This window comes from Dendropsophus ebraccatus, chromosome 1 (assembly GCF_027789765.1).
Source record: "Dendropsophus ebraccatus isolate aDenEbr1 chromosome 1, aDenEbr1.pat, whole genome shotgun sequence".
Taxonomy (NCBI): domain Eukaryota; kingdom Metazoa; phylum Chordata; class Amphibia; order Anura; family Hylidae; genus Dendropsophus; species Dendropsophus ebraccatus.
The window spans coordinates 160,124,333-160,137,348 of NC_091454.1; the positions used below are offsets into that span (position 1 = coordinate 160,124,333).

Below are 13,016 nucleotides of genomic sequence, written 5' to 3' on the forward strand. Positions count from 1 at the left end.
ATAATACTGTGTGATAGCAGCCTAATAGCTTTGCTTTGTGTAGGTTACACTGCTAGTTTTGGCTTACATGTGCCGATGCAATGTGAAAGTGACCCACCTCTATCATAATGCATGTATATAAAGTTGTTTTATAATTTTAGTTATGTAGTAAGGGCATAGCAAGCTGCCAGTCTTACTGCATGTGCATAAATCTACAGTCAATAGAGAGCAGCAGCACCTCCGTTCTGTAAATGGATAGAGCAGAGAGGCTGTTGTAATATGCTAACAGTCATTGGTTTACAGGGTTTTTCACCATTAATATTAATGTCACTAGAAAGGTGAAGTGTTTTTGACCACTGGGTGCCCCATTCCTGGGACCCCCCCTCCAATCACAGGAATGTTGGTCCCATGGTCCCCATTGAATGGAGTGGAGGTCAGCCATGCATGCTGCTTTTCCTTCCCTTGCTGCATGTCAGACACAGAAACCCCATTCTCATGATCAGAGGGGGTCCCCGGAGTGTGGCACCCTGCTATCAGACACTCATGATCTAAGTTTTCAAGCTTTTAACATAGACAGTAAACATTTTCATTCACTGGCAGAAAGCAGCCATCATTCTGTGCTTTGGAGGATAATGCAGTTAGGGCCCTATTACACAAACACACACACACACAGACACACACACACACACAAACACACACACAGATATCTGACAGATTATGTAACAGATTTTTACAGCCAAAGCCAGGAATGTATTTGAAAAGAGGAGAAATCCTTTATGATCCTGTTCTCTGTTTATAGTCTGTTTCTGGCTTTGGCTGCAAAAATCTGTCAAATAATCTGTTGGTGTAATAGGGCGCTTAAGCTGGACAATATTATACTCCCAAACTATTCATTTTGTCCCCCAATAATATAAGTCATAATGTCTTACATGGTACTAGCCTCCCATTGTTGACTGCAATCTGTATGTGAGGTTTATTGTCAACCTGAGTCTTAGTAATAATTCACTCAACTACTAAACATCTATAGCTATGTGCTCATTGACCCAGATATGCAGATATCGTAACCAGCCAGTTACAGGACCAAAAACAGGAACCCCGTACAACTTGGGTCAGCGCAGAAGTACTGTGGCATATACGTGGTGGTATAAGTTGGCTCCGTATACTTACTAACGGTATATACCAACCGCACTGGATATAGTAGAACAGTTACTTTTATTGCAATAAAAGTAACTGTTCTACTATATCCAGTGCGGTTGGTATATACCGTTAGTAAGTATACGGAGCCGACTTATACCACCACGTATATGCCACAGTACTTCTGCGCTGACCCAAGTTGTAGGGGGTTCCTGTTTTTGGTCCTGTAACCGGCTGGTTACGATATCTGCATACTCTCTTCCCACCTTCAGTGGTGATGCCCTGGAACAGCTGCGGAGTACAACCATTCATGCCATCAATAGAGTTGTGCCTAATCTTGCACAACTCCTCCAGGTGAGTGGCCCCTTGTAGTCTTCTACTACCACACACCTGGCCTCCTCCTACTACACAAGGAAGCGCCCCCCCCCCCCTCTCTCCTTTTCTTATTGACCCAGGTGACATACAGGATATATCAATCTCGCTGTAATAAATGCATATTACCGGCTGATAATGAGGGTTTCTTCACCATTAATCCACACTCTTACAAATTCTCCATACATGTTATTGTAATAGTTTGATGCTGTCCCAATTCCTGTTAGCAGGAATCTTCCATAGGAAATCAATGGGCCAATTCCCAGGTAATAGGACGGACCTGGAAATGACAAATAAAGTTACAGCAGCTATGTGGCTGAAAAGGCAGATAGAGAGCTATAAAGATAAACGGAATAAATAGATGTAAAGAAATAATTGCAATAGGTCCAGCTTTTAACTGGTTTTACCCCATTGGGCTATTTTACCTGGTTTTACCCTATTGGGCTATTTGTTTAGCCAGGGAATGGCGAGCACTGTGGCGACCACAGATCTGATGGCCTGAACTGACAGCCATGCAGTGTGAATGTACAGTTAGTATAATGTGAAGCTCATTTAAAGTGATTGTCCCAAATCCAAATAATAATTTACTATATTGGATCTCATAACACATTATTTTTTAAAATGGTGCAAAAAACAATGCCCCAGTATGTAGGTACAGTATTTCTGTTATATACTTGTTATAACGCCCCCTGGTGTTCTGTAGTTTCCCTTCCTGAATGCGGGATCCTATTATAACATCTATATACTCTAATAACCTGTATGGTTAAGGCAGTCCAAATAAAATTATTAGTCACATCCGACTATACTGTATCTTGTGTGAAATGACAAGCTTAGCATATCTATACATCACTAAGTTAGCACTGCTACATTATTGTATATCTATGTATATAATGTAACCTACTCTGCAGCCCTACACATTTGTGTGGGAAACAAAAATAAATGGATAGATGATGGATACTGATTTTGCTTTGATACTGATTATATTAAATTTAACTTAAAGGGATACTCTCCTGGAGGTGGTATGAAGCCCAGAGCAGCCAAGGAGAGTAAGGAGTTATGTGAGCTATGCTGTCTATGTAAGGCCCCTGCCCCAGCTGTTGTGGCTTCTTGGCCAACTCTGTGGCCCCAAACAGGTCAGAGGGGGCTAGAAAGTGCAGAACAGGAGATTGGAATAACTGTTTAAATTCAATTGACTGAGTTTGCATAAGATGAAATCTTTTAATCTATAACAATTGCTATAAAACATACTAAACTGCTGGCAGTAGTGCAGCTTAACAGCCCCTGCTGAAAAGTCAGAAGTAAAACAAATCTCTTTACCTGGTATTGATGACGTCTCCTCGTAATTCCAAATAAGTATAAGCAAGAATATGAATCCCAGCACAGAAGCGGCTGTTGCGGGGGCCACGCTGGGCATAACCTCTGTGATGTTGTACTGCATTGGGTTCAGAACTTCTGGAATCATGGCTTTCTAGGGCTTCTGTCTTCTTTCCTAAGTTTAGGTAGAGAGCATAAACTTCTAATCACCTTGGACTTTTAAAAACCCTGAGTGACAGCAGACAAGGGCGTTAGATCTAAGGCCTACTATGTTGGCATTTACCCTTTTCATGTTTTGGGAATTTGCCTGATAGCAGAAAAAATTAGTCAAAATAGAGAGATAACATTTCTACATCAACTTTGCACTCCACATTTCTCTTTGATTATACATGTGCCATCTGTGAAGCGGAGAGATGCCCTTGACAAGTCATTTGCAGCAGTGTAACCTAAGAAATTCTGAAGGTTATTACAAGTTCAAGCCAATTAAGGAGGGACTTCCATGGCACTCTTACTGTATACATGGTAAACTAATTCTTTTCATAACTTTTTAAGGGACAAAGCCTGTCACATTGAAAATGCTATCCAACCTGTAGGCATTTGTGACACAAAGCAGGAGGGTTGAGCAGATTGATACATAGTTTTGTAGAAAAAGTTGTAATTTTTTCATGTAAACCTCTACTCATATTGGGCTAAGTAGTCAAGTGGGTGGCCCTAATCAGTGATTGACAGCTATTTGTCAATGCTCAGCATACACAAGATCCATCATAAGGCATCATTAAGCCACCAGTGGTTTGTCTATGTATTAAAAATGTATTTTGTGCAAATGGACCATTAGTCTGTTGTCAAGACATGGCAAGATTGTGTTCTAATCTGATTGTGTTATATACAACGATCAACCATACTGTTCCTTAACACTTCCCAACCTTACAACGAGCAATCCTGAAAGAGAAGAGAAAGAGTACAAAGAAAATGATAATAGAAGCACACAACGGTCCATGAACTTCAAAAACCTCTTTTCATGTGTCCGCTTTAGGGATGAGCGAATTTACTGTACAAGCAAAGTGAATCGCTTCACTATCCTTGGCCTTCAGCTTGTCAGCCTGCTGCCTTTAAACTGCATGCTGCTCCATTCTGGCTGCCTGGAAAAGCTGAATCCTGTCCAGGGAAACTTCCCTGCTGACAATGCAACATCAAGCCTAGCGAACTACCTTAAATTCGCTAATTCCTAGTCTGCTATTAGAAACAATGTGAAAAAGTTAATTAAAGGGCACCACAAAGGAAAGGAATGTTTAAAAAAAAAAAAAAAACCCTTGTGGTTAGAGATGAGTGAATTTGCGGAAAGGTCAGGTTTCCACTAACCTGAATGAACAGCATTTTAATCTTGTTTCCTGGGAAAACTTTTTGGCAAGTTCAATAATCTATAATTATGGTCTTGGTTAGTGATGAGCGAATACTGTTCGATCGAATAGATATTCGATCGAATAGTAAGGTATTCGATCTATCGAATATTATCGAATAGTTCGCCGAATATTCGATAAATATTCCATAAGCGTTCAAATCCCCCAGCTTCCGTTTTTTACCTCCAAGTGGTCCAATAGATGTTTTTCAACAATCGATTACTTGTTCCCATAGACTTTAATGGGATCGAATATTCGGGAGATTTTCGTACGAATATCGAATATTCGAATATTTCACAATTTGCTCATCACTAGTCTTGGTCAAGTTGCCAATACCACAGTGCTTCTGGAAAAATGTTCTATGGGTAAATTAACCCCTTTAGGACGAAGCCTAAAATGGCCCAAATGACCACAACAATTTTAAATTTAGCGTTTTTGTTTTTTCCTCGTCGCTTTCTAGAAGAAATAACATTCTTTTTTTTTTTTTTTTTTCATCTACAGGGCCCAATGAGGTCTTGTTTTTTTCAGGAACAGGTGTACTTTGTAATGCCGCCTTTCAATCTACCATAAAATGAATGTCGAAATCCCCAAAACATTATTTATAGGGTGAAATTGGGAAAAAAAGTAAATTCTGTACATTTTGGGGGGGTTTCCGTGTTTAAGTAATGCACTTTATAGTAAAACTGTCATTTTATCTTTATTCTGTAGGTCAGTCTGAATACAGCGATAGGCTATCTTCACACAACGTCTTTTGAGCTCCATTTAAAATTACGTCTGTTATTTTGAGGCTAAAATAACAGACGTTATTTAGCTGTCTGGCCTCCCCTTAGTGTAATGACGGCTGTTGGTACATTATTCTAGTTTGGGGTTACTAATTGGCCTTTGGATACGGCTTAATTGAAAAGTCCATTACATTTAATAGTAAAAACAGAGAAAGAACAGTGACAAAATAAAAACGCCTGTGGCAAAAACATCCGTTATTTAATACACTGTGTGCAATGGACGTCCGTCTTCTCATTGACTTTAATGCATTGCCATTGCAGTCAGTTAAATCTCTGCAAAAACGGACGTTTTTTTTAAATATGAAAATCGGACACCTTTTCAATATTTTTGATGTTGTGTGAACATAGCCATATGCAGTTTATATAGCTTTTCTAATGTTTTACTTTTTTATCACCAGTAAAACATCTTTCTTTGCAAATAGGTATATTTAAAAAGGCCGCATTGTGACTGTTATAGCACTTTTATTTTTTCACCTACAGGGCTGTATCCGGCATAATTTCTTGCGGCATAATCTTTAGTTTTAGTACCATATTTGTGTAGATCAGACGTATTGATCGCTTTTTATAATTTTTTTTTTAATATAAAATGTAATAAAAAACTAGCAATCTTTTACAGTTTTTTTGTTTATGCCATTCACTGTATGGGAACAGTGAAGGTTTATTTTAATAGATCAGAAAATTACGCATGCTACGGTGTATTATATGTTTATTTATTTTATTATTTTTCAATGTTTAATTTATCAAATGGGAGAGGGGGGAATTTCAACTTTTATTGGGGGAGGGGCTATGGCATGTTTTTAAATCCTTTTTTTTCACACTGGGGGACTATAACTTGCATACATTCGATCCGTAACACTGATCATTGCTATGCCATAGGCATAGCATTGATCAGTGTTAACTGCGATCATAGCACTGAGCCTGCCTGTGGCAGACTCAATGCAGTGATCGCAGATCTGACAGCTAGGGAAGAGTTAAGAGACCTCAGGCAGCCAGATAGACTGATCGGGACCCCCGCATTACACTGTGGGGGTCCAGATTGGACAGTGACAGGAGCACAGCTTCTGTCCTGTATGACTTTCATGGCATACATTTACGTCCATTGTTGTTAAGGGGTTAAAAAAAATAGAACTTTTTGTTAGCACACCAGCACTTCATCCCAAATATGGTGGAGGAAGCATTATGATTTGGGGCTGCTTAGCTGCCTCAGGCATGGGTACCTTAAGGTGGGCATATACTTTCAATAACTAACGGCCAATCAAGTGTCTAGACGTCATTTATCTCTTTGGTCTGGCCCTCATCCTCCCCATACACAAGAACGTTTGGCAAGTCTGAGCACTCCTGTGTTCTCTAAAGGTAGGGTTAAGCCACAACCAGAGAGCTCAGACTGCAGCTTATCTGTCGCAGAACAAAGGGGTTGGTTTGTAATTTTCCATCACACCTGACCCTTATCTCCACCAACTTTAACTGTTGGTGGAAGGTCGGGAGAGCCCCATACATCTTATACTGACAGACATACGGGAGTCACTTATGTTTTCTCCCTCCATTGTAATTTTTTACTTAACGCTCTTAATAAAAAATATCAATCTGTTTGCGTGGTATTAGTTTAATTACATTGTGTTTCCTATGATTTTCACTTAGGTACCTATAGGTTTATAGTTTATAAGCAGTCAATGTCATCAAAGAGTAGGGCAGGGTCCTCTCTCCCCATGTACCAGTCTGCTATTTACCTTATTCATGTCATGTGTTTTCGATCTCGTAACATTCCTATCTGTTAACCCCTATCTCTTGTATAGCGCTCTGGAATCAAGGGTGCTTTAAAAATAAATAATAATAATCAAAGCGTGACCAAAATGAGAATTTCCATCTTAAATTTAAAGTTTAACAAGAATATTGCATTAACCATTTATGACTTACAAATAACACCAAGGAAAAGAGCACAAAACAATAATTTTGTGCACACCACTATTTGTAAACCTAAGAAATGAATAATAAAGTCCAACAACCAAAAAATATAATAAAAATTAAATGTATATAGCACCAACATTTTCCGCAGCACTTTACAATTCTAAAACACATATAAAAACACTTAAAATTGTTCAGAAACATGGCCAGGAAAGCAAGCAAAGGGAAAGCTCTATAATTAGGGTGACCACCAAGACCTGGAAGAATATCATATAAAGCAAAAATACAAGACAAAACCAAAGTGCAAAAGATAATTTTTCAGCAGGCTAAGCTATAATTTTTATTGATAGCATATGACTGAGGGATTGCTTTTTAAATCATATTTTTGGATGATGTAATAAAAAATATGTTGGCAAATTTTTGTATGCAGCATTTGCTGTGCAGGATAAATAAAATTATATAGAACAATTCTAAGACTTCAATGCATTATTTATGGTGAAGTAAAAATACATAATAAAATGTATGAAAACAATCTTCTGTTCATACCACTGTATTAAAGTGGAGAAAAAATTACTTTCAACTGGTAACAGACAGATATACAGAGTTGTAAATCACCTCTAAAAAGTTGTGGCTGCGGTGATGAATGTGGGAATGAGCAACAACATAGTTCTGAACAAGTACAGCACCCACATTTTGTGGCAATAAAGGGTTAAATTCAAAACTTTGATGTACAGTATACACCAGTCCATCCAGTCTTAGGGTAGGTTATATGAAAACTATATTTTAGTAGTTGTACTGATTTTTTTTCTTAATAAGTCAACACATATGGGTGGATATATACTGCAGATGTGTAGAATGGGGTTTTAAAAAATACATCTACCTGTGGTGAAAAAATCTATGCAGGGTAACCAGTCTGCTGTAACTGCTTAAAGGGGTACTCCAGGGACTCAACTTTTCTTTTCGTTAATACAATGCTTAATAAGGTTTAATTACTTTGTGATATTACTTCATTGAATTAAATGTATAGTTTTTCTTTATATAGCCACTTCCATTTAGTGGCAGCATTAAGGAGTGGCCCAGCCCTGTCTGCTGCCACCAACTCTTATGTCAGGAACTGCAGGGCTTCTGTATATATGCTTATATACAGTACCTGGGGGGAGGCTGTCTGACCCTATAGCACAGAATGGCAGCATCTCCACAGCAAGTGGTAACCGCTATCACCGCTTGCTCTGCTAGAGAGGGTGGTAATAGCAATCACCGCCCACAGCAGAGAGGCTGCTGCAGGTACATTCATGTGCCAACCCTGAACCTGGAAGTGCCAAGTAGTGGGACTAGAGCGTTGTGATTTTCATGGAAAAGGAGAAGCATGAAGGTAAGAATTGGATGTTTTTCCTGTTTAGCACTTGTCTGGCTATAGTTATAACAAAGATACTTTGCCACAACTTTGGAATTATGCTCAGGGCCATTGCTCATTTGGAAGACCAAAGCATTACATCCTGGCTAAGGTCTTAATATGCTCCCTTAATATCTCCACATAAGCAGTGGTGATTAGAGATGAGCGAACTGGGTTCGGGTTCGAGTTGATCCGAACCCGAGCGTTCGGTATTTGATTAGCGGTGGCTGCTGAAGTTGGATAAAGCTCTATGGTTGTCTGGAAAACATGGATACAGCCAATGACTATATCCATGATTTCCACATAGCTTTAGGGCTTTATCCAACTTCAGCAGCCACAGCTAATCAAATGCCGAAAGTTCGGGTTCGGATCGCCTCGAGCATGCTCCAGGTTCGCTCATCTCTAGTGGTGACCCATTTCAGTGATTGGAAGCAGGAAGAAATGAAAATCACCAGGGAGTGGTAGGGAAAGGTAAGTATGCTTTATTTGTATTTTTGCAACAATAAGGTTTCTTTCTAAACATTTTCATCCCCTGAGGACTACTTGATAAGTGTATCTAAATTGTATACAGTAAAATCCACAGTAAAAATGCAGTTCAATCCATGGGAAATGGCACTACATGGCATTGTACAGCTTTGTGTGCACGCCTGAGAAAGCCACGCATGGTGGTGTAATGTGTAGGATGTTTAGTACCCTGGTCTCTTGTCTTTCTGTGCTTGTTATTTAACTCTCAAAAGCACCCGATGGTACCAAGGCGTTGCCTGCCCTCTCAGGTTGTTGTTGGATGTTATGGCATGGGTATGTATGGCATGGAACTGGAGCAGTATGAATTCTGAAGTGTATAGGGCTGTGCTTTCTGCTCTGATTCTTAAATGCAGCAAAAACGGTAGGATAGTAATTCACAGTACCGACCGAAAATATACTGTACCTGAACTGCAACCTAGTACCTGAATGAACATTTCACTTGTTTATTCTTAATAGTAATGTATGAATAAATAACCAAGTAGTTTTTAACAGTTGGGAACCTTACACTATCTGATACTGTCCTATTAAAGGGGACATATGGGCCCTCCGCTGTCTCTGTCAAACTTGGGCTCAAGGATTTGTAGTCTTTCCATTGAAATTACACCCCGTACGTGCTAAGGTAACTCTAGGGTGCTGGGTGCTGCACACCGGTGCTTATATTTCAGCCTCATGGACCCTTGTGAGTAGAACTCTGATGGGGTTTGTGTAAAGTTTTAGGTTTTTCTTTCTTAAAATTCTCAAAACCCTTGCAAAAATGACTGCCCGGAGAAGATCAAGTGACTGTATCACAACTGTTGTTTATAGAGCATAAATTAAAAAAAATAATAATAATAATATATATATGCTGTGTCTAACTGGGTGTTAGAACAATTTGGGATCTATTTTGTATGTATATATGTAAATATATAAATAAAGTTATTCTTAACTTTATAAAAAAAAAATTCTGGACCCACCCCATCCATTAAAATAGTTATATATTTTGCAGGGAATAGCTTTCATCTATTGCAGCTACCTATAGTTCTATGCTGATAAATAGCAGCTTTAGTTAGGCTCTTGGACGTTTGCATAATATAATATATTAATATAATCTATATTTTCTCTTTTCCTGACAGTATTTAATGGTTTCATCTCTGCAATGTCTTCCATTAGAGCATAATGTCATCATACAGCATCATCACTCTTCATCCCAGCTTTATACATGCAACATTGATAAACTTAAAAAATCCTACAAACCAGGAAAAGCACCAGACCCATTTACCTATCATCATCCTATAGTTTAGCTATAGTTATCATTTCAGAGATTATGCTACAAAAGTAAGAATTCTAAACAAACAATAGGAATGACCCACATATCCTAATCTATTTAATAGAATTATAGGATGAATATCCTCAAAAAGATGTCATAAAGATGATCCAATATAAAATGCATGGATACATAGGTTGATGTAATTTTCTATTGAATGCAGTAAAATAGGCAGCAAAAAAGAGAGAGAACTCTACCTGTGTGCAGTGGGCACGTCAGCATTCTCTGAGGAGCCTCGGAGCCTTCGTACCCCTTTAATATACTGAATGTGGAAAAAAAAATATGACCAGCCCTGTTAGTGGGAAAGGTGCTTGAAGTTGCCATGATATCAGTTGCTTGGATACAGGTGATTTATTTCATAAGTGTCATTACAACTAAACAGGAGAAGTTAGTAACTTGACCTTACATCTGTTTTCATTCAATTAGGGACCAAAATAAAAATCCTAATGAGAACTTGAATTCAATACTGACTGAGTATGAATTTAAAGCAACTTCCCAGGTAATTTTTATTTAAGAGTGACTAGTGATATTAGCAACTAATATGCCCAATCACGTTCTATGGTTATATATACACCAGTCAGCTATAACATTATATATAACCACTGGCAGGAGAAGTGAATAATAGAGCTTATACTGGTACAACTGCAGCTTTTAATGGAAACATAAAAAATGGTCAAGTGTAAGGATTAGAGAGCACGAGTCAGATTGTTCGGCATTTCAATGCCGGTGGCTGAAGAAGTTGGATGCAGCCCTAGGAAGCCATAGGGTGTATCCATGATTAACTGGCAGTCCAAGGATTGGGGTCATCTTGTTTTGTTGCATCACCCAATGTCTTCTGATCTTGGGGTCATGGACTGCCATGGACTTTCTGCCAAATATTTTGATGAGTCAATGATCACAAGATGTTGAGGCCCCAGCAGCCCCAAACCCTAATGCCTCTGCTACCACACTTCACAGTTGGGATAAGGGTTTGATGTGGGTTTGTAGTATTCTTCTTCCTCTAAACAGATCTTTGTGCATTTGTGCTGACCTGTGATATCTATCTATATTCTGGTACAACCCATAGGTCTTAGGTAAAATTGACACAGGTCACAACGTTTTATTTTGACAGAAGTGGTCTCCTTTATAGTGTTCTTCCATGAAAACAATTTTTGTTCAATCTTCTCCTAATAGTAGTCACATGATCAGGTTTTTGCAGTTTGGTCTTTTATTGTTACTCTTGGATTCTTTCTCACTTCTTACAGAATTGACCTTTGAGCTCTTGGAGCTGTTTTCACGAGGTATCCACTTTTGGGGGAAAGTAGCATAAATGTTCTCCATTTCTAGGCAGACTGTCTAAAGGTGGGTTGATGTACACACAGGTTTTAAGAAATGCCTCTATAGCCTTTTCCAGCTTTATGCATCGCTAACTTTGACATTTTCAGTATTTTTTTTATTGCATTGGGAGATGATTCATAATAACCATAAAGAAAATATTTGTCAGTAACCCAGCTTTGTGTGCCATCATTTAAAGCCCAAAGCACCCTGAAATCTACTTATTTATAGTGACAATTAGCTATTGGAGAAATCACTAACAGGGGTTCACTTACTTTTTCTCTTTGCACTGTATGGGTGGCATTTATTAATTTATAAATAATATATATAAATTTATTTATAAATGCCCCCGCAGCTCCGGCGCTACGGAGATTTATGTAGAGGCGGACTGCCTCTACATAAAACCCGTGCGCGCCGGTGCGCACCGCCGAAAACCTACGCCAGCTGAGGACTGGAGTAGGTTTTCGGCGTACATTTGGGCGGAACGGATGGTAAATTGCGCGGACTCTGAGTCCGCGCCCTCCGTTCCGCCCACTACACGCCCCCTTTCCGCCCCCCTGGCGTACTCGGCGGAAAGTGCCGATTTGCGAATATTTTATTCGCAAATCGGCCATTTGCGAATAAAAAAATACGCAAATCGGCACGTTCCGCCGAAAATCATCCGTTCGCCGGATGATACATGTGGCCCTATATGTTTTCTTTAATGATCTCAATAAAAGGTGTGAATGGTATAGCTGTTTGTGTGATATTATTTCAGTTGTGTTCATCTATAACTGTGATTTAAGTAAGCATCAAAGACCACATTGTATTAGTAGTCATTGCAGAAACACAGGTAATATGATGGGTTCACTAACTTTTCTTGCAACTTTACATTTTCTCACATGTGTGTATTATCTGTTTCTGTCTTTCTTTCACATATAGTTGTTCTGGTGGCATACATACATGAGCCTTATTGGGTGAACTATTTGTCCTTTTTGGCACATTCCAATACATCTTTATAGGTGTTTATAGTCATTTGTTTTACTTCTCTACATTACAAAAATTATTTAGATATCAGCAACAACATACTTAAAGGGATATTCCAATCTTGTCATTTACAGCAAATCTAGAGGATATGTAAAAAATGTCTAATACTTGTGGGTCCCACCCCTGGTTCCCGCACCTATGCCCCCAAAAAAGGCCCCGCTCTGGCTTAATTGCCGCAGCACCATTAGGCAGACTCCTTGTTCAAACAGGTAGGATTGATTGCGCTTAGAAAAAACATAACAACTTATCTCCAGAGCCAGTCCATTCCTATCTAGCAATCCAGATACTGTGCAATTTGTATTGCAGTATACCCCCTGCAAGTGAAGTGGGATTTACAGTAATACAAGAGGCAGAGTAGAAGATATAAACCATATTTATCTAGTCCCATAAAGCTACTTTAATTGCAAAGAACAAGATATTGGTAACTTTCTCTGTATGCTATTGAACATATTGGGTCACCTGAAGCATTCAGTACAAGACCTGATTGAGGACAATTAAAGGGGTTATCCGGCGATAAAAAATTATTCACAGAATAACACACATTACAAAGTTATACAACTTTGTAATGTATGTTA

General features: G+C 38.8%; 1 protein-coding gene across 1 annotated transcript in view; it reads right to left on the reverse strand.

Moving 5' to 3' along the window:
- Positions 1–10,346, reverse strand: part of CYP19A1 (cytochrome P450 family 19 subfamily A member 1) — a 34,411-nt gene extending 24,065 nt beyond the window's left edge. Inside the window, exons 1-3 of the mRNA XM_069956583.1 lie at positions 10,299–10,346; positions 2,803–2,974; positions 1,615–1,765 (exon numbers count right to left, since the gene is read on the reverse strand). Coding sequence (XP_069812684.1) covers positions 1,615–1,765; positions 2,803–2,947 — 296 coding nt within the window. The 5' untranslated portion in view covers positions 2,948–2,974; positions 10,299–10,346. The remainder of the gene's footprint in view (positions 1–1,614; positions 1,766–2,802; positions 2,975–10,298) is intronic.
- Between the last annotated feature and the right edge of the window lie 2,670 nt (positions 10,347–13,016).